Raw genomic sequence first — 22,593 nt, 5'->3', positions numbered from 1 at the left:
CATTCAACATAAAAAAAACTTTTTTTGAAACAGCTGGCATTGTTACCAGTAGATTTCAATCAGTATTTTAATGAGTTATCACATAGTAGTTTTTAAAAACCTTCTATATAAATGCATATGAAGGCATTCAGTCCCCTGGTGTGATCATAACGCATCTTCAAAGATTTTATCTAAATATATTGACAAGCACAGCAAAATAATAGTATTTTCTAGACTACATACAGTCATAAAGATGTTCCAAAATTAGTGGAGATTATATTCAGTGTTCAACTGTTAGCAGCTTTGCAAACAAAATATCAAAATTCTCCTCCACACCTTTTATAAGTATTACAATAAAAGCCTTTCTTAATATTAAAACTATTAAATAAGGCACTAATACCATAGCTGCTTAATATACATGGTGTGTCTTATTCTAAGAATACAAAACATGTCATCAAGACAAATAATCTAACACTATGTTTCAAATTGTGTTCCTGAATATAGATGCGAGAACAAAGACAAAAAGTCAGGTTATTTCTTCAGCAGCCTCCCTTGGGATAGCATGATTTATTACATTTTTGCAGTGTCCAGACACATCGCAGTGGAAAGAGAAACAATCCAATCAGTGAATAACGCATGATATACACAGTTCCTTGTGGGATTCTTAGGCATTAAAGAGCCACAAGTCCCGTTTAAGAAATGTCTAAGACATGATCATTATCTGGATAAGTGAAAAAATAAAGGAGTAACATTTTTAGCATAAAGACAAATGAGGATTATAGTGGATCATTTCTGCCCACATGCCAAACACTCCACATTGAATCTGAAGCACTTAGCCAAAATACAATTTTTAGCAGAACTTAATCATGTTGTTTTAAAAATCTTCCTCAATGAGACTTAATTTAGAAAGTAACATAATCAGAACATTAACTGTAAAAATGCACAATATGACCCAGAAGCTGTACATAACATTTCTTTTGACAAACTGTCTACACATCCCAACATAGCATCTTTACTAGGCAACTAATTGACTTCAAAATATGTACGTATCCAATCTGTTTGGAAAAAAACGAGGAAAAAAAACATAAAATAAAAAATGTTTAAACCAGAGTTAAAGAACTCAAGACAGAGTAATAAATTCACACCAAACCCATTTCACACTAAAAAAAAAACTCAAATTATTTAAAAAGTTAATCAAAACAGTTTTTTTTAAAACAAATAAACTATGCATTATGACAAATGCTGTAATAGATGAATTTAACATTTGGTTAGTCAATTTAGGAGATGCGTTGGTTTGTCCAACATTTCAACAGCTCAGAATCAAACTCAGCTTTAAATCCAAAACTCGCTAAAAAGTCATTCTCCAAACCATTTCATCTTGGAACATCAGCTGGAGTATGAGATCTCCAAGGTTAAAAGAAAAAAAGGACAAGTCATGACTAAAATCTTCAAAAACCATAAACTTTCTGCAAAGTCCCCACATCTCAATTATCTCTTTGCACTTGGGTTTTCAGCCTTTTCCTCCGGGTGGCTTTTCTGGTGAGCTTTCAACGTGCGCTCACGGCCAAAGCTCTTCCCGCAGGTTGGACAGGCGAAGCGGCCGACGGCGTGAGCCCGCGACATGTGGGCGTCCAGCTGCTCAGGACGGGCGAAGCTTTCTTCACATTCTTCACAGGGATGAGCTTTCCGTGGGGCGTGTTTCTCCTTTTTGTGATTGCGGAGCTGAATCAAGCTGGGGAATGTGAGGTCACATTCAGAACAGGGGTGCTGACGGGCCGGAGCCGAATCCACTTTAGGTTTCTTCTCCTTTTCTGGAGCTTCACTGTCATCCTCAGGACTTTTCTTATCTTCTGTATCTGATTTTGACGCTGCTTTAGGAGGACGGCCGCGCTTCGCTCCGCCTGCTTTGCCTTTTTCTTCTGCTGGGGTTGCTGCTGACTCTGATGCGCTGCTTGCCTTCGCTGCCTCCTCGGACGCCTCGGCCTCATCCTTCTTTTTCCGCTTTCCCTTTTTCTCAGCAGCCGCCGAGTCTTCGGCTTTGGCTGGCCGTCCGCGTTTCTTGATGGATGAAGTGCTGCCGTTGCATTGCTGACCTTCAGGGTACTTCTCCTGGTGCGCTAAAAGCTCGGATTCAGCTTCAAATCCCTGACCGCATTTCTTACAGCGATGGGTTTTTGTTGGGTCCTCCGGCTGTTCTGCAGTCTCTACATCTGGACGAGGATGCTGGGTCAGGCGATGAGCACGTAGCAGTCCGGCACTCCGGAAGGTTTCGTTGCAATCTTTGCATACCATCTGCTTCTCTGGACAGACCTGTCTTCTATGGGCTGTGAGCTACACAGGTGAGAAGCGTAAAGTTACACAGAAACATTAAATTAGAAAAAACTTAACTGCTGTAGGAGAGAAGTTTTGTCAAAATATTCACCGCATTCCCAGCTTTAATAATACTAGTGATTTATATTCATGCAATTTTCTTAAAACCATACATATTATACTCACTTCAGAGAACGTCTTAAAGCTCTCCTTGCAGTGAACGCATTTGAAGGGCTTGTCATCCTTGCTGTGTGTTGGCTGGTGCTGCGTCAGTTCCTCAGATGACAGAAATGTGCGGTCGCACACGTAGCATGTGAACAGTGTGTTACCCTGTCAAGACACCAAATAAAGAGGAGCCAAAGTTAGAACAATTTAAATCATTCAATTCACTTAAATTAACAAAGAGATAGATGTTAATGACCAACACAGTAACAATATCACAGCATCATCAATATACATAAAACACACTTTCAAGTATCAATCAAAATTTTAGAAAACAACTTACTCAAAAATACAGGAAATATAATTTGCATGCTATTTGTTTTCTTTATGATTATAAAAGGTTTTTGTATTTTGTTTTTTTGCATTGCAATTGCATTAACATTACACAAATATAACAATAAACAATCACAGGATATGACACACTGACACTGTAACCTTTAACCCACTTGTTTACTGGACAATATATGGTGCCTAAAGAATATGTACTTACTTCCTTAAGTAAATGAGAAAAAAAACCCTGAAAAATAAAAACTCAATGTAATCTAGTAGGGCTACGTATAAAACACCATTAAAAAAAAGCAGTTTTTAAATAACTTACGTACATTTTGCCCTGTGCAATTTTATTTAACAAATGACACAAACTCGTCACATTTAGGTAAAATTTTTGAATCTTACCTGCTGAAGCTGTTGCTTATATTCTTCCCTGTGACTCTTCTTCATGTGCCTTTCCTTGGCTTTGGCACTGCAAAATGTGATGAAGCACTGGAAACACTGCAGGTTTTCATGCTGGTCTGAAAGCACACAAAATGTTTGGAGAAAGATTGCAGGACACAAGGTTAATGTTCAGTTGCTTACAGGTAACTCAGTTGAACTTGTGACCACTGCACTTACAGGGCTGAACAGTGGTTGTTGGAGGCCCATTCAAACTGATAGGTTTGTACGGTTCTGCTGGTTTTTCAGGGGGAACTTCTGGAGGGGGGTCCGGCAAGCCCCGTCCCATCACTATCTCCTCTATGTTCAAAATTTCTGAGTCCATCCTGGGATGCTGGGTGGTCTAAACAGGCACTCACAATAGCTTTCCTGGATTCAGGCAAAGAAGAATACAGCAAAAAAAATAAAAAAAGAATGAATTAAAGAATAAATATCACATGGCAAAATGGCAAGTATAATCAACAGGTAGCTCAGCAACGATTAATCAATTCATTATCAACTATGAAATTAATTGGAAACTATTGTGAAGATCAACCAATAAGGTTGAAATTATTTTAAAGTTTAAATTTTTAGATTTTAGGGTCTTAAATTCGATTTTTTTTCTGGCTGAAAACATTTTACAAGTAAACTAAATATCTTTTTTGGACATAGGGTATTTGTGGACGTTAAATCGGGCTTTGGCCGACACTAATCGAAATCATTTTCAGCATTTTCTAATAGTTTATGTAACGAACAACTAATCGATTTATACACAATGTAATCGACAATGAAAATAATAGTCGCAGCCCTATCAGCAGCGCGTAACATAACACCGTTAAAATCCTACAGATGCAATCATTTACGTTAAGAGTCAACAAATCACAGCAACAGAAAAAAACGCCCTTCTAGTTTGGCTGCGGTCAATAATTCTAAAATAAGAGCTTCCCGAAGCCACGGCGCTTTTACCCAAAAGGTTATTAAACAAGCAGCCAACGGGAAATACTGAAGTTTAAGCTAATATTAGCTAACGTACCGTAAGGCCGCTAGCTAGGCTAACTAGCGCATTGCAAGGCTACATGCACCCGAGTTACAGTTACTTGAATATATTGTCTTTAGCGGTTCCAGCAGGTAAACCGGAACCGTTTGCACACCAGGTAGCGGCTTTAGTTTAACGTCTGTGTACGGAGCTAATCACAAAACACCGGGCTACTTGGGCGCGCTGACGCTAGCTGGCTTGCTAGTGGTTAGCTAGCTAGCGCTAACAACACTGGCTGCCATTCAAAGAGCACCGCACACTTTCCGTTGCCTTTTCAAGTTTTGACTCGTCGCCTGGCCCTTGCATGCATCTGCCGCGATTAAATACGAGCGGCGTCGGTACCTTTACGCGCACAGCAAACAGATTAAATTACGATATCAGATTGAGTGGAAGCGTACGTTACCACTAACCGCTCTTTGAAGGTAGTTTGACTGAGAGAGTTGACCCCACAGAAGTAAAACCCACAGATCGGACACCTCCCGATGTGCGGTGGCAGCCGTTGGTACAACTAAGATGGCCGCCGGGGAGTCTTCGGCGTTGTTATTGATTCATATTTACAGGAAACACCCAAATATCAAATGTGAATTAGCTATTTTTCTCCGTTACACAGCACCGTTTCGCACTGTACACACAATGAAACGCAACCGTTTACTAGCACACGTCTTCAGTAGTTCTACTGTGTAAACTAGCATCACAGTAGCAGATTCTCTTTTCTAAACGTTACCGATCATTTTTAATATATTGAACAAATTTATATAAACAGCTACACCACACGAAAACTACAGCTACACTCTAACAGACGTAAATTTGAACTAATCTTTTCTAGTTAATGTGCTTCTATGTTTGATCTTTGTCACGTGACCTCAAACAACTTGGTCAAAAGTACTAATTGTGATTTTTATTCGTGCAATTGTTTTATTCATACAACTATAAATTAGCACCAAAACAGTGTAAACTGTAGCCTTTTTACAAAAAATTGTCCATTAACGTAAAATATTGTTGAATTCCTAAATCTATATCATTTTATATATTGTATATTACAGTACATATTACATGGCTGTTATTTTTTATAGCAGCACCACTGTCCACCTTCTTTATGTAGATAAAATGTCAGTAACATTGTAGCTAGTACTACTAATAACTATGAAGTAATAATTCTGTTCTAGCTATATTATGCTAAAGTTTTGGTTCACTTTTAAATATGCTCTTTTATTGACATTTCTCGTTGTGCATAGTGGTTAAATACTCATTTTTCTTTCATTAGCCTGTCCTTTAAATGCTTGTGTGTGGATTTTGTTTTTGTCAAATGCTTTGAGAGAAAAGAAAAAGAAAAAAAGTCAAAATGTCTGTATTTTTATGCATACTTGGCCAACAAAGCTGATTCTGATTCTGCTTTTGACATGCATTTTAAGCCCCAAATTATTCACATCCATGCCAAATTTCATTCATACTGAATTTTTATTTGACCTATAGGTTCATTCTGGCTGAAAAGATATTGTGTTAGAGATGTTAATAATGATTTTTTCCTATTTTGTTTTAAAAGATTTTTACTGAAATTGCTTTGTCTAAAGTTATTTAAACCCTTTCTAAGCCATCAGTGCAAATTCTCTATTGGTCACCACATCAATCAAACTGCTCTTATAATTACTAACAGTCTTTCTGCATGTCTCCACTGGAGCTTTGCTACAGAACCAATTACTAAAGCCTGTCTTCTTGTCCAAGTGAGCTTTGTGTGTCTCTCTTGTAAAAGTGGAGTCCTCCTTGGTCTGATCCATGGAGACCAGCCTTGTTCTTGGTCTGCTGGAGTGTCTGATTGAGACGTTGCAACCAGAACTGCTCATGTTCATCCAGATAGTCTTGTTGCTGATCCATGAATTCTTTATGACCTTTTACACTACTATTCTTCTCTTTTATTCTCCTTTGCAATTCCACAGTGTTGAGCTGTTGCACTGTTTGATGATGCTTTGTGCTGAAGCCACTGGTACTTGAAAACACTTGGATGTGACTTCATACATCCAAGAGTCCCTTGTCTTGTGAGTGCAACTCTCTCTCAGTAAAGGACCCTAATAGCAGCTCACTAAGCTCTTTGGTTTTAGACTTGACTTGCAGTTGACTAATAACTGACTAGAAAACTATTGCATCAGCTGTTCTCAATGTTTAGTATATTAGAATTCTCTAGAACAGGGGTGTCAAACATTAGGATGACTTTGCAATGTGTAAAAATACAGAGGTGAAAATGAATAATTACTGTGAAAAAATTTAAAGACAATGAACATTGTGCAATATTATGTCAGCCAGCAGCTTCAGTACAAAACAGTTTAGTTTGGTGGAACCCTATTGTTGATGCACTGCCACAACTTTTATGTATAAATGCATTTACAAGGCAGGGGGATAACTGAAACCTCTTAATAGTTCCCACTGAGTTTGTGTGGTTTGTCAGTCCAGGTGGTCAGATTACTACACAGATGCTGAAATGAATGTAAATTCAAAATCACTTCTAGATCTTTACAAGTTTTAAAGTATTATAATGTCCAGTTCCAGATATCTGCAACTAAATGTTTATGGCTCTGTAGATACACTGTGGTCTATAAGTTGTAATGCACAAATGATAAACTGAGACATAATATTGTTGAAATTTCACCTAGTTTTCTTTACAAAATTCAGGTTGTTCATAATGTTTTGTAAAAAGACAGTTCAATACATGTTTCAGAGGTTGCTTTTTTGCACTAAAACAAAGCAAAACATTTAGAGTTGTCATTATTTATAGGTTATTATGCTATGATTTTACTGAGACCACTTGACATCAAATTGGGCTGTCTCTAGCCCCTGAATTAAAATGAGTTTGACCCCTATGCTCTAGAACATGCTAGAAATTACCACAACAGCCTGAATTAGTATTGATGCCATATTTTCTTTAAAATTTGCAGTTATTTCAAATGGTATAAATGATTTTATACACTCTTTTTTCAGCAAAAAAGGTAAACTCTATCATTAACATCTCTGATACAATGTCTTAACCCCTTTTTACATTTGCGTTAGTCATTTCCACCCAGAAGAAACCTATTGGTCAAATAAAAATGCATTGTAAGTCCAAGTTTGGCATTTGTATGAGCATTCTGGGCTTAACTGTAGATGCACTTTTCACACCATCTATTTGTATGTTCTCTATTATGTCTGTAGTATTTTTAGCTTATATACATAGAACATACCTCTTTTTATGAGTGCATATCTAATTCACAGTTCAGTACAGTTTCACTACATACAGGCCCTAGTGACCCTGTAGTTTCCTTCTCAGATTAATTTATTTATGTTTGACATGTGTAAATGAGAAAATCTATGATGGCTGGATTCCATTTAGCTGCTTCAGTTTCAATATGTTAGCAGTCTGGTATTTTGCATACTGACTTCCTGTTGCAGTGCCATCGCTTACTGGAACATTTGAATAAAACAGAGCCATCGTTCAGGTTAAGGAAATGTTGGGAAAACATGGATATTGTGCAGATATTTGTCAATACAGCTTAAAAAAATCAGCAATGCATGATTTATTCATTTGTATTTTATTGTTTCTGAAATTCAAATAAATAATGTTCAAATTCATAGAGCCAAAAAATAAGCTCATCATGAAATGTAAACTAGATCAGGTTAAAATTAACAGTAAAAAAAACGCATCATGGTAACCACAATGTTAAAATAACCTTTTACACTTCTTTTCCAGCACAGTGTATGGCTATGAGTCTTTTTACATTTCCTTTTGAAGGCAAATTCATATTTTCTTTGTTTTATACAATGCCTCAATGACATAATAAGCCACATCATATGGCATTTGTTTTCTTTTTTTACACTACATCACAAAAATCTTACAAAAGAATGACACTGCCAGAGAAAGGCAACATGGGAAAGCTGTAAAGACAGAGGAGCTGGGTTTACACGCACCAAAAGCACAGTTACATTCTAAATCAGAAAGCATGTAAGGTAAAGTCTGAACCGGACACTACTCTTTTCCCAAACTCCCTTGGTTATGGAAATTCAAAAAGCAGTTGTGATTGCGTGAGATACAAAGAAAGACGCAGCACTTAAGGCATAGCACTCGTGATGTTCTCTGACAATCCCCAAATCGACACCTGCCCCCCTCTCCCTCTGCAAGCTGCTCTGGCCAGTGGCCCGAACCGTCGTACCGTGTTTCCGCATCCGGCAGAGGACTTTCCTCCACCAGGATGGGATTTGGAGTTTCATTTGTGGCTTCAGCTTTGTCTGCGGGGGGTTGAGGCGGAATAGAGTCCTGGGTGTCAGAGCCGTTGGAGAGGATCAAAGCCTTGGACACCTCCAGCCTGAAGGCCATTAGAGTCAAAGGTGCAGGCGAGTCCTGCCGGTACAGCAGCCAGGAGTTAACCAAAGCCAGATCTGTGAGGTACCAGAGCACCACTTGGGGCCAGCAGGTTGGTGCCGAGGCAGTGATGGGAATAGAGTAAAGGCTTTGTAGGTCTCTACTTAGACGAGCCGACTTCTGGGCCTTCTCAAAGCTGTCAGTGAGAGAGACCATGCTCCTCCGGTTGTTCCCGGCAGTAGAAAGTATGAAGCCGCAGTGTGATCTTCGTAACATTAGCTTACCGTCTGAGCTCACAAACTCATCCCCAATCTGCCCTCGAGCTCCTCCCACCCGGCCCGCTCCATGAACCCCGGCGACCAAAAGGCGCTCCAGCATCGCGGGGGTGGAGAGCTCCTGTTTGCAGAGGAACACCATGCTGCCTTTGGGGACCATTTTCTCTACAGCATCTTCTTTGTCTGAGAGATCCAGTTTGAGATCCACATGTAGGAGTAAACCGCCAAATCCGATTAACGTAGTGCAATGGAGAAACGGCTTGTTGTGCTTCTTCCCAGTCAAAGGAAGCCGATACTGGTCAACAGCATAATCGCCTTCCTGTCGCAGTGACTGGCAACCTGCTTTGAAGCGGCATAACAAAGGCTGAACCTTCCACAGGGGATCAGTCTGTGTTTGTGATCTGTTCAAGTCATTTGCACTTTGGCACTGCTGAGGAATTATGCTTTGCCTGTTTGGGCAAATTGTACCTTTAAGTGCATTGTGAAAATCGCTATGATGCATTTGTTCCCGTACATTTGTGTTGGCCGGATCCTTTGAACTTAGCTTCAATTTGCGAGACATCTCAAGGAAGTGTGACAGCGGCATGGCTTCAGCAATCAAGGGCACCTTAGTCAAGTCCTCCCAGTACAGCTTCGGACTGGGAAACTGAAAAGTTAAAAAAAACAACTAAATTACAACTTTCAGTCATCTAAAATCATAGTATCATTTAGGAAAGCCATCAAATGGGAATACAAACCTTCAAAGTCCCCATTGCAATGTGGATGCCAACGAAGCGTGCAACCTCTCTGGCTGTGACCGGGTAAGGCAAGTTGGATAACTTATTTGTGCAACTGGCAATTTCCACCCAGGTATCCCAACCAAAATATCTGGAGAAGTAATCAATTGGCTCTCGGGTACTGTTTTCACCTCTGGGCGCTTGGAGCTGGCTTGATGAAGATGGCAAACTAAGGAAAGAGAAGATAAGCAAACGAGTCAGTACAACATTAAGAGTTCATCCTTAATGATCTAATTTAAGAACATTTTTAGTTACACACATTTCTGCACAATTTGACTATATCATATTCCTACACGTTTTATGTGTTTTTTGCGAAAGCTTGTAGATCTTAAAAATAAAGTTTTGCTGTACTTTTCTGAGGTTGGATCCAGCTGTTGTGTGCTGTTGCTTTTCTCCTTGTAGAAATAAGTCATTATTTCTGCTTCTGAGTCAAGCTGAGGATCAGACAACTCAAAACCCCCCATGTCTTCTTCATCAGAACTCTGGAGGAGAAATTCGCGGAGGTCTGATGGATGCTGCCACTCAGAGTCTGACGCAGCTGAAAGATCAATTATTATATAGAGACATCTTAATTATGATCAAAATTTTTAAAGAAAAGCTTAAGAAAGTTACTCAAGTAGTAACAAGTAAATCAAACCTTGTCCATCTTCAAAGTTGCTGACCCCTGGTTCTGACAACAGACCTCTGACTCCTGTTTCCTGGTAGTCTGGTGCAGAATGGCTTCCTTCATCTGTTTCAACAAGTGTCAGCATCAAAACAGAGGTCTTCCGATAATGTTTGTTTAAAATTTAAATGGAAAACACAATTACTTACGCATATCACAATCCGCTGTTTGATGTTCTCTCTGATTTGCATCGCCGGACTCTTCTGGGGTTGAACTCCCTCTGCTGGTCTGAGGGGCTCCAAGTAGAACCTCCCTCTCCTCCTCCTTCACCGGGTAAAAGATGCACTGGTTGGTGTTGAACTCCGGGGTGATGCGAGAGTCCCTTGTCGTCTCCTCACTGTCCATTACTAAAAGTCCAAAAACAAGATCATCAAACCTTCATCTTCAAACAACACAATGTCTTATTTAGTTTTCACCTGTTATCTGACAAGGCTAAATCATCCTTACCATGTAAATGAAAAAATAAAATATACAATTTCGTTGAATTTACATATTCTGCATTTGAGGAAATATCCTTATTCAGTTTCTTTTTGTAAGCTGTAGAAATGTTTATCACTCTGACCTGCTTGTACGGCCAGGGTCAGACTACAGGAGTCATAAAATAGCAGCCGTTTGAAATTGGGTTGTACATAAACAGAAACTTCACAGAGGCATACTACTTGACAGTATTCTATTTGATTAAAATGGTACATCACACACTACACTGTAAGAACAATCCTGTAAAGAAAAAAAAAGGAGGGGGGGGATCTGGCAGCAGGGCTGACAGAAAATATATGTAAAAGAAATGGTAGAACACTTCAAAAACTGTAAAAAGCAGGGAAAATAATGGCAGTTATCTGTAAAATAATGCTTGCCCTTTTAGCAGTTTTAAATGCAAGAAAACATTTAATTTTATGGTCGCACATTGTAAAGGAAGATTCAAGCTTCTTAAATTTAATTCGATTTAATATTTTCTGATCTGGTTGTGGAAAAACTACATTTGAGAATGTTGTCTTGGGTTTTTGGGCAGCAGTGAGTGACATTTTTCACCAAATTTCCATCAGGCAAAATAATTCACAGATTAGCTGAGAAATAATCAACAGATTTACTGGCAATGCAAATAAATAAAATTAGAAGAATAATCCCAGTATGTACTGTATGTGTTAAATGTTGAAAATGCAAAATGTAATCATGTCAAAAACATCTACAAATATGTCATAGAGCAAAAGTTTCCCTAAAATCACAACTTGATGTTTATACTAACCTAATCATCTCCTTGCTCTTTGTCTATACTTAATGTACTGAGGTAAAAGTGACATTGATCTACTTAATAAACTCAAAAGAACAAATATGCACATTTCCCAAAGTGTTGAACTTCTACTTAAAACTGTACGTTCCGTTCACCTGAATACTTACATGGGGCGACTGTGTTGTCATTGTTGACCTGCTCCACATTCCATCGGATGTGTTTGCTACCATGTGTAGCTGAAGCATCATTCAGCACGAGGCAGCTTTCCTCTTTCACCAGAACAGTTTTTATATCCCGATGATGCTGCAGCTGCACACTTGCATTCTGTCTATTTTGACAGGTGGCTGCAAGCAGCAGTGGATCTGTGCTGTTCTCTTCGACCTTGATCTCCTTGCTTCCAAGAACTTGTACTCCATTCTCACCCTGGAATGAAAATACATGTTGTAAGACCACAGTGTTGAAGTCATTGTTACTGTCTTATATATTTGTTGGTACAATTAGCGCCTGTCTTTGATTGTTCCTTACTGTTGTCAGGCACAGCTCGTCGTCAGCAGTCGCTTTTTCTCTGGAGGTAAGAACCTTCTCCAGTATGATGCCTGGTGATTGGTCGGCCTCCCTGTCTTGTCCCTCTCCTCCCTGCAGCTCTATTCCATTCATTCCTTCCCCAACACAAGCAGTAGCAGGTTCCAGCTCAAACACAACTTGTTCTTCAAGAGACTTCTCTACAACAGGTGCAGTAGCTTTGTTTGCCTGGAATAAAGGACTTGTCTCCAGCTGTGAAATCTTGATCTCACGGTCCATCATTTCTGAATCCGAGGTGATGCGATGTTCTTCATAAACTACCTGACATTCACCCTGTTGCTTCTCTGATTCTGTTCCTCTGACAGTATCTCCAGCTGAAACTCTCTTCGACACCACGTCCCTTTTTAAGCGTCCTGTTCCTCTTCTTCTACTTCTTGCAGCATTATGCGCAGAAGCTCCTTTACCTCCGTCTTTTTTCTTATGGACTAACATTTCTTCCTCTTCTTCTTTGATATCCATTTGGTGAGTGGAACATGACACAGTTTGTGAAGTTAGATTTTTTCCTGATGTCTCAGGATGTTCGCCAGTGCTTCCCCCCTCAGAATTGCTGCTTCTATTTGATTCATTTTGGGGAACAGTGTCTTCATGAGAAGTTGGATCATCTCGCTCATTCTGCTCCCCAACAGTGACTAAATCTACTTCTAGAAGTAAATCCTCTTTAACATCTTCATCAATGCCTCCCTGGACCTCAGACTCAGAGGTGGCATTCTTCATGGTATCTTTTTCTCGCTTGTCGTCATCTGATGGTAAAAGTTCTCCTGTTTGAGATCTCTTTGTCTGAGTGGAGGTAGTTAAAGGGGATTCAGATGTAAAATTAGGAAGAACCTCAGCATTTTCCATTTTCTCAGATGGTTGGTGAACTTCGGGGGAAGTATGAGACTGATTATCTGCTCCTGTTTTACTTGCACCTTTATCTTCATAGGCACTGATGTCAACATCTGGGGGAACGGGAAAAGATGGAGATGGAATCAAAGCTGGAAAAGAGACACTTCGCTCTCGGTCCTCTAATGCCATCTCTGGTTCAGTATCCCAGTCTGTAGCAGCAGGCATCACCTCGACAACCTTATCTTGCGCTTTTGGAAGCTGGTAAAGATCCAACTTGGAGACACCTTCGAAGATGTTCCCATTGGTGTACGTGAGACTGGGACTTTCTACGATGTGCACGGTTGTCTTGTGCTTCTGAAGGGATGAGACTTCACTAAATCTTTCCCCACAGTCCTTGCACTCTAAGGCACGCTTGGAAAGAGAAGTTATAACTCCTTCGGTCTCCACTTTGGAGGAGGCTTTACGCTTCCTGGTGGCCTTTGGCTTGGTGGGCAGTGCCTCAGGTGGCTGATTGGACACCTGCAGCGAGGACAACAATGAAAGATTTTTCTGGTTCTTCTTGGCTCTTCCACCTTTTTTCTTACCTTCTGCTGAGAGATTATTTGTAGATGCATTTGTTGGATGTTTGAGGTCATGAGGTAAAGCCTCAGGAGCCTGGCCTGATGCCTTTGAAGGATCTAACTTGTAAACTTTGAGCTGGGGTTGTTTATGACCTTTCAGTAGAAGCAGAGAGTCTTGCATTATGTGTGAGCCAGCTATGTCCACCTTGCTAACTTTTTCCTCTTTTGCCAAGTTTTTCTTTGCTTTCCCATCCTTTGCATTCTTGGGCTGATCTTTTTGCATTATTTTTGCTTGTTTTTTCCTTTTAAACATGGGCGATGCTACAGTTTTGTGCTTACTTATACGTGTTACACTGCCCTTGGAGACTTCTTTCTGTTTTTTCATTTTATTCTTTCTTGTATCCTCTTTGATTTCTTGCACCTGTGAGACCTGAGTTGATGAAGATGACTTGATTTCAGCTTCAGATAACGCATTCCCCCCAGTTTTCTCCCTTTTTCCCTTTCTTCCCTTCTTCTCCGATGCTTCTTTTTTCTTCAACAGTTTTTTTGTTGGCGTTTTACCTCTTACCACTTCTTCCTGCATTGGCTGACGCTGCTGGGATGGTGTCCTCTGTTTCATGTTTTTCTTCTCTTTGTTTTGTGGACCAAATTTAACAACAAGATGAGACTTTTTTGTTCTTTGGCGCTTGGCAGGTTTGGCATCAGTTTGTAAGTCATCCTTGTACATGGATCCGACTAGATCTTGCATATATCCTTGAAAAATTACAGTCCTGGCTGGCTTTCTTTTCCGCACTTTCACCAGTTCTTGAGCTGACATTAAATTTACAGGTAACTCTGAGATCTCTTGCGCTTGATTGGTCTCCAACCGTGACTGGACCTGTTCTTGAGCACATGGCTCCTCAGTTTCAGACAAGTTATTCTTGTGATCTACAAGCAGTTCCTCAGATGACACTGGCTCAGCCTTTTCAAGTGTCTCTTGTAGTGAGTCTGTTTGCACCACAGGGTGGACCTGATCTAGAACTAATGTTTGCATCTGTGAATTAACATCTTCTTTGGGATTAGTTTCGGACTCACTTGGATTAAGTGTGTCTGGGGGAACAAAAGAGCAAGAGGAGAGGTCCTGCTGATGTGGCTGTAAAGGTGTCAGCTCCAACTCAACTGTAGACATGAGTGGTGGGACTGATAGGCTGGTTTGTTGCTCTTCTATTACAGTCTGATCTGCAGTCTGTTGAGGAGTTTCCAGGTCAGTGGTTAGGACCAGAGAAGGAGGGATTTCATTTTGTGGCACTGTTTGTGATTGTTCCAGCTCCAAAGTTGGCATCAAAGTGGGCGTAAGATCTAATATGACTGTTTGCTCAAGATTTTCTTTGAGATCCACAGGATCAGAGTGAATTGCACTAATCTCAGGTTGCTGAAGGATCTGATGCATCACCTCTCCTTCAGATCTCACTGTTTGTTCAGCTGGAACGAGGGTTAGCTCAATATTTTCACCTGCTGCTATGTGGGAGCCTAATTCTGAGAAAGAGGGATTTTCTAGTTGCCCATCTGGAGTAATAGGCTCCAGTATTATCGTTTGCTCCATTGAATCATATGGGTTGTTTAAAGGGTCCAATTCAACTGCCTTAGAATCTGTCTCTTTCAGTCCTATAAAATCTATCTGCGGTGGGCTGAGGTTCAAATTTACCGGCTCTGCCAGTTGTGATATCTGCTGTACTTCCAGTGGAGGGGCATGAGGTGGCACCTGCCCCAGTATGACCACTTGGTTCACTTTCTGCACATTTCCCATAGATTCAATAAGTCTGCGAATCTGCTCTGTGTCGATGTTGGCGTCAACTTTTTGCAGCGGTCCATTGGGCTCCACCTGCAGTAGTGCTGGTTGGCAGATGGATATTGGAGTTATGATGGGTGTACTTTGTTTCAGTTGCTGCCCTGCTGGGACGGGGTTACGGGCTGTGGCAGGCAACATACCATGCTTCGTTCTGATGTGATACAATCGTGTCCTGGAACTCTTGAAAGTGGCCTTGCATACAGAACATGAATACTTTGTTGTAGAAGCACCTAAAGATAATAAAGGAAGAAAGTGTTTTAAACAATGAAAACATACAGAATTTTCTGCAAGCTGACAAACATGAGGAAGTAATGCATGAGGAGAACATGTGACATCGAGCCATCAACAGCGGGCCCTGTGTTTTACAAGGTTTTGTGACCACTGGCATTTTTGAATTCTCCATGTACAGCAAACTGGAGAAGGAAAAGGTTCGTGTCAAGGGGTAGTGATGAATGTAGGGTCTGCGGCTACCATCAAAAGTAGAAACAGCAGTTTTTAAAGTGGAAATGTATGCAGTTTCTAAAATCTGACACGGAGCATCAGAGGGCTATACTCATAAGTGAGACTAATAGATTAGTATGGTATGTTGACTGAGAGCCAGAGTTTTCAATATCCCAATGGCTGCTCTATTTTAACCTGCTTAGATCACCATAGCAACTGATGGTGCACAGCTAACCTCTTGTGTTTGGTTCAGAGCAATGGCTGCATGAAGCACCACCCTTTTACCAATCCTTCTCCAGATCATCTTCTCTGTGTGTGATACAGATTCAACTACGTTATAGCTGCAAATCTATTGAGTAGTGAGTCACAAATGACCAAACAAGGCTGTGCAGTTACACTAACAAACTGTATGTGTTCTATTACTACGAGAACCTATTTGCATTCAATCAGTGCAGAAGAAAATGGACAAATTTGGTTTTACGTTTGGTCCTGACTGACTACCAAGTCCATTTTACACTGATAGTAACGCAACTAAAATAAATTAAAGTTTAAGGGTCACTGTTTTGACACACTTTAAGAGATTCAGGTCATCAAAGATTGAGTTTGACATGTTTACATAAGAGGACATCCAATGAGCATTACAAGCATTACAGAAGCACTGTGAGTGCTGAATAGCTGTGCAAGGAGACTACTTTCATGAGAATGGCAGCCAAGTTTGAATTAACTGTCTTTTTTGATTTTTATTGGCAGAGGATTAGTACTTTTTGATTGCACGTTGTTTAAGTTGTTTTCCAGTATTTTTTTAAGCAATTCAGAAAATGGGACTAAGTCTATAATTCTACAGCCATGCTAGTAGTTCTGTGAGGGTATGCATAGTAGACTTTGAATGAAATGCTGCTTTAGTTTAGCATATCAGCAAGCCCACATTTTGCAATTAGTTCATCACAAGTCCAGCTGAGACTAAAGGGAATGTTAGTAGTTCCGCAAATATTTAATCAGAATCCAGAGTTTTGGATGCATTTTAATTTAGACCTGATGATGGCCCTCAATGGCAATTTAGATGTATATCATGTTTATATATTGTGTAAATAATGCTTGTTTTTGATAATTGCAATTTTATATTTTTACAATGTTTATTTTGCTATTTATTAACTTTTTTGATAACTGCATTTTTTATATTTTTATAATTGTATATATATATATTTTGACAACTGCATATTTGATATGTTAAGTTAAATGTATATGCTTATCTTTTGACAATTGCATGCCCTTCTTTTTTACCACCGATGTGGATGAGACTCAAATTTCGTTTGTACAAAAGTATGACTGCAGTGACAATAAAGATTTACCTTATCTTATCCTAAATAATGAGTAATGTGAGTACAACTCATCCTCAGGGGGACACAAATGTCTGTACAAAATTTTATGGCATTGCATTTAATAGCTGTCAAGACATTTTCAAACAAATGTATTAGCACTATGTAACTAAAACATACCTAAAAATAAAGCATGTTATTAATTTGAAGTGTATACTGATAAGGCATTTGGAACATGAACATTTTTCTTACCATCATTTTTCCTCACTTGTGCTTTAGCTGTGGTGTCTCCTCCATTTCCTTCAGCTCCCTCAGCCCCCTCGGGCAAATGGGATGCTATATGTTTCTGCAGAGCTTTGGACATGGTGAACCTCTTTCCACACTCCTTGCAAACATACGGCCTCTCTCCGGTGTGTGTGCGCCGGTGATACTTCAGCAATGTTAGCGTTTTGCAAGGCTTACCACAGTCCGTGCAGGCATAACCGTCCCGGCCAAAATGAATCTTTTTATGGACAGTGAGCTCTGAAGACTTGTTAAAGGCCTGGCTGCAGATCGGACATTTGAAGGGTTTCTTCTCTGTGTGGGCTTTCTGGTGGGCCATAAGCTCTGTGGAGTTTGTAAAGTGGCGGTCACATACATAGCAGGCAAAAAGGGCATTCCTCAGGATGCATTGTTCATATTCTGCAGGGTGGTTCAACTTCAGATGACGCTCTTTGCTCTTGTGATCGCTGAAGATGATGTGGCACTCAATGCACTGCAGGGAGAGCTGAGATGCTGGAGAGAGAAACATGGCAGGAGGGGGAGAAGGTGTATATGCATCCATATACCTGCATCCAAATTCTTAGACTAGAGTTTCCATGCAAAACATGAAAGCTTGCAAACAGAAAAATGTGCCTCTTGGGTAAATTCCGTTCCACACATGTAGGTCGAAAGTAACATGGGGGAAAAAAGACAGTATAAAAAACAGAAAGGCACCTTCACGTCAAACAAACAGCAAATAAGGGTTTGTCTGGGCAAAACAGACTTCACCTCTTGTACACCTTCTGCTTAGCAGTCACATAATGCTTCATTCATTTACTGCCACATATTACAAGTTTAAATTGGTAAACATGTAAGTACTTCTCTGTGCATTCCAGCTATGAGGATTCTACAGGAATCCTTTAAATTTTTAGGAACTGTGACAATATCTTAAACTCTTACAGTGTGTCAATACTGCACTATTTCATCCTCATTTCTCCTCCCTGTACATATTGTAAATATTATTACTACTATTCTATTATTATTTTATTTCTATTACTACGTCTATGGCTACATATGCTGCTGTAACAATGTGAATTTCCCCTGGCGTGGGGAGAAATAAAGGACTTATCTGATCTTATCTTAATATGTAAGACATCAGTGCTCTCTGGTGGGCAAACACATAAATATGCACACCAACACCAGGGCTGCCTCGGCGGAGTTACGTGATGATCGGCGTATGTTTGTCTATTGGCAACATTACTCAAAAATGGATTTGGATGAAATTTCAGAGTAGGTCAGAAATGACACAAGGACCAACTGATTAGATTTTGGCGATGATGCGGCTGATAGTCTGGATCCACTGATTCGTTAAAGATTTCTGTAACATGCGAGATTGCGGCATTTAGTCACTATGACAACAAGTGAACACTGTCAGCTGCCTGCTGACGATCACATGATTGCAATCCGACTACAAATTGACCATTGCTGACTTATCCATTGGAAATGATACAAAGAACAATTGATTAAATTGTGGGGGTGTTTCTGAATCCAATCAATTCCTGCTGCCGCTACATATTTAGGTTACGCGATTTGGTATTCATACATAACGTACACATGTATAACACACGCCTGTGCTCAGCACAAGGTCATTTTGTTTGTGGGTACATCTATATTACATGGCCACATTCGATAGTGCTGTGATTTCTGCCACGATTTTTTTCGCACATGATACAATGACTGAGCAGTCTTGGCGGAGTACTGCAAGTGCTTTTGTTCTTGATTTATGTGTCAATTACTTTCTCAATTGAATTATTAGCTGCTAAGAGTTAAAAATGCTAAAAAAAAAAAAAAAGGCCAAAAATGCCAATCATAGCTCAAGATGAACTCAAATATTCCGTTTTGTCCACAATCTAAAGCTATTCAATTTACTGTAATAGAGGACTAAAGAAAGCAGAAATTAGTCACATTTAAGAAGCTGGAATCAGAGAATTAAGAGAATACAGAGCTGTAACTATATGAAATAAACTGCAAATGTTTGGCCCAACCAAAACACTGGTCTACCTCCAAATTGCAGTGTTTTATCTCGTTGTGACTGAGCATAAGAAGCTATTAGCAGGACAGATTTAACCTCATATGGTGTAAACGTGACTACACAACAAACCTATGTAATGTTTGAGCTAATCAATTTACTTTAATGCCTAGAAAACTGACGAGAGTTGCCATGATATCAGACTTTCTCTACACAACTATTGTGGGTAAAAGAACTCATGGTAGTGATTTTCTCACAATACCTATTGAAAATCTGAAGTAAACAAATGATGCTATCAGTCAAATTATTCTATAACCTGGTTTATTATGTGTTTTGGTGAGTTTTTGGAAAATACATTAAACTCAAAATACAAGTATAGACAGGTGGAAATGAGAATTAGGTTGATCCGATATTTTGAATTTTCCAATTATTTGTATATTTTTAAGATAAGATGAGATAAGATAAACTTTATTGATCCCACAGTGGGGAAAGTTCCCCGTTACAGCAGCTCCAAAGAGAAAAAAAAAATAGTATAAAGCCAGTACAGAATAAATAAAGTGGTTCCTGATTAAAAAAAAAAATCTTTTTCTCTAGTCACCGCTGACTGGTTTTGCACGATGAGTCAAGTATTTCAATGAAGTTTTGAGTTCGAATTTCTGGTATTCCAACTTTTTACACCAAGATTTTCATTTTTTATACAAACATTTATCAATAATTGGTCCTGATTGCTAATAATCAATATCGACCTCTTTTATTGAGTGTGTGGTCCTGAATTTGAATCAATCAATCCTACCCTGACTCAGGAAAGTATAACATAGAAAGATGCACATAGAAGGTATAATACTCACATGTGAGAGGCATGACCAGAGGTTTGGACATATCCATCTTCAGAGGATCCACCATGGCTTTCTTGGATGGCACATATTTCCTGCCATCACCTTTATCCGGCTTCTTTGCCTTTTGCCCAACACTCCCAGAATTTGTCTTGTCTGTTGGGCCACTGGGCTTTGCAGCAGAGTCCGTCCTCGCAGTGTTTTCTGTGGATTCGGTCAGCGTCTGAGCAGCATTCTCCACCAGTGGTGTGACTGTCATACTGGTAGGTGATTCTGCCGTTTGCACCCCCGTCTCCTCTGTTGCTTCAGTATCAGCAGTTGATTTGTTCTCCTCCTGTTGTGCTTCTGCTTCAGTCTGTGCAGGCTGATTCTCGGTGTCCAGCAGTGGCTCTGTGGTCACAGGATCGTGGGTCTGGCTCGGGCTCTGCATGGCTCCCTGCTTCTCAAATGCACTTGTTCATGTGTTTGTAGTGGAATCAGCTGCCACACAGAAACACAAGACTGGTATTTAACGCAAACACACCAACACTCATATGAACTACAAATACCATTACTAGTGTGTTTATTTAAGCCTGTTAAAGAGAGGCGGCTTTCTCTGATTTTAACAGCAGTGAGCAGCATCTTTGTTGTTAACATGGGGACAGCTGGGAGACCAGGCTCCAAACATTTGAATTACAAAAGGAGACTGATAGAGACGGGGGGGGGGGGGGCCCGCTGGAGACTGTTGTAAAAACCAATTTTAACACTTTAACATGTCCGAATTTACCACTAGGACACAATTTTAAAAGGGTAATCTTAAGCAGCCTTCCCCAAATAACCACAATTTCACAGGTAACGGTTAGCTTAGTTAGCCAAATTCATTGATTTGCGGTAAAACAAGCAAGTAAATATAAATATTTCCTGTCTGTAAACGCGCCGAAGATGCTAAATATTCCCTCGCTACGTTTCTACACTCGGCGGTATCTCTGAATCAAAGCAGGAGGATGGAGATTTGACGTTACCTAGGCTGACTCGTCCGCCCCAAACATCTCCGCGTCGTTTCTCACAAAGCCGATACGGAGGAGCCGCAGACACGACGACGTCACGCCTGGTAAGGAGCGCGGAGGCATCATGGGAAATGTAGTTTTTATGATCCAGCACCTTTATCCGCTCATAACTCATTTTTCAGAGTTGGCCAGACAAAGAACACACATTACACCGAGGAGACAATGTCTTGTTAACAAATTAGGCAATAATAGATTTTTTTGGTCACTCACAAATCAAATCATTTGATAATACAGACAAGACAGCCATATGTAATTACATGAGAACTCATATACAGTATAATAGGCTTTTCATGTGACTCTCAGTTGATTACAAATTTGTTGTTTTTTTTTTTTAAATTGTTGATAAAGTGCATAAGATGATTACACATAAAGCCCATCTGAGACATCACATTATGTTCATCCATCCTTTTTTTTCCTTTTTTTAAGGGGCTGCGGGTTATGTCACAAAAACTGACAGGTGAATTTAATTGTTGAAATTAAAAAAAAAACATCCATTTTGTAATGTAAATTTGACCTCAGCCCAAATCAAAAATATAGCACCTCATCTGTACTACAGCACATTGGGCTAATGTAAATATGTAAATAATGCACACACAGCACTCTTGCACAACGTAGTACATTGCTCTTTAGTTTAATACCTCTACCTCATTATTTATGACATTGTGACTTTCTAACTTGCAATTATTTTAAAGATTTGTCCTTTTTTAATGTCTTCTTGTTACTGTACAGCCTTGAGAACAGTTACCTTGCATTTCACTGCGCACATTGTATGAGCATGTCACAAATAAAAACTCTTGAATGTTGAATTTATAAGAAACATTACAAGAAACTGTATAGTCTGCTTCATTTTCTCAGCTATTTCTAATATAGAGCAAAACAGAAAAATAGAGGAAATCTAGTGATTAAATCAAGGTTATATACTGTACTGCATAATGTAATAGAAGATAAATCCTCCCCAAAAAACCACCACTTTTCTTGAATAATTATTTGCATTTTTATATGACTTTACCTGTATAGAAATTCCTAAAATTACACTTACACCTCCTCCCTCACTGAAAAATTCTCTTTGCAGGTGCATACCTTTTTATTTCTCTTCATTTTTTGGGTGAGAAACCTTGAGCAACAGAATTTTTTGAAAGACCTTTCAGTGTCAAACTCTGAACCCAAAGAGACACAACTAAGATCAGAACACATTACTGAGCATGTAGCTGACCTACTAATAGCAATTTAAGATTTAATATTAATAATATAAAATTATTATCAAAGAAATCTTGGAGACACAAGTGAATGAAGTTGCACGTAATACTGCATGTCATGACAGAAGTAAGCAGTATCAGCCAGTTGGTAGTGCTACAGCAGCATGTGATGCACTCATTGTAACATCTCATT

General features: G+C 39.5%; 2 protein-coding genes across 4 annotated transcripts; both read right to left on the bottom strand.

Moving 5' to 3' along the window:
• Positions 1-510: 510 nt before the first annotated feature.
• Positions 511-4,798, bottom strand: znf576.2 (zinc finger protein 576, tandem duplicate 2). Of its 3 annotated transcripts, none has more exons than XM_023268806.3 (5): positions 4,648-4,798; positions 3,403-3,591; positions 3,187-3,302; positions 2,476-2,619; positions 511-2,310 (listed from the first exon to the last, which is right to left on the bottom strand). In XM_023268806.3, exons 2-5 carry the CDS (start codon positions 3,545-3,547, stop codon positions 1,468-1,470), a joined length of 1,248 nt encoding a protein of 415 aa, XP_023124574.2. In that variant the 5' UTR covers positions 3,548-3,591; positions 4,648-4,798; the 3' UTR covers positions 511-1,467. The 3 variants fall into 3 exon arrangements, with proteins under 3 accessions (XP_023124574.2, XP_023124575.2, XP_023124576.2); XM_023268807.3 differs by having other exon boundaries at positions 4,641-4,731; XM_023268808.3 differs by lacking the exon at positions 4,648-4,798 and adding an exon at positions 4,580-4,604.
• Positions 4,799-7,775: 2,977 nt separating this feature from the next.
• Positions 7,776-21,269, bottom strand: LOC111567590 (uncharacterized). The gene is made up of 10 exons (XM_023268813.3): positions 21,160-21,269; positions 20,174-20,638; positions 17,309-17,830; positions 12,030-15,529; positions 11,672-11,927; positions 10,426-10,623; positions 10,250-10,342; positions 9,964-10,150; positions 9,574-9,781; positions 7,776-9,482 (listed from the first exon to the last, which is right to left on the bottom strand). The coding sequence occupies exons 2-10, from the start codon at positions 20,586-20,588 to the stop codon at positions 8,229-8,231; spliced, it is 6,633 nt and encodes a 2,210-aa protein (XP_023124581.2). The 5' UTR covers positions 20,589-20,638; positions 21,160-21,269; the 3' UTR covers positions 7,776-8,228.
• Between the last annotated feature and the right edge of the window lie 1,324 nt (positions 21,270-22,593).

This window comes from Amphiprion ocellaris, chromosome 9 (genome assembly GCF_022539595.1).
Source record: "Amphiprion ocellaris isolate individual 3 ecotype Okinawa chromosome 9, ASM2253959v1, whole genome shotgun sequence".
Classification (NCBI taxonomy): domain Eukaryota; kingdom Metazoa; phylum Chordata; class Actinopteri; family Pomacentridae; genus Amphiprion; species Amphiprion ocellaris.
This window is presented reverse-complemented; position numbering and strand designations above follow the sequence as displayed.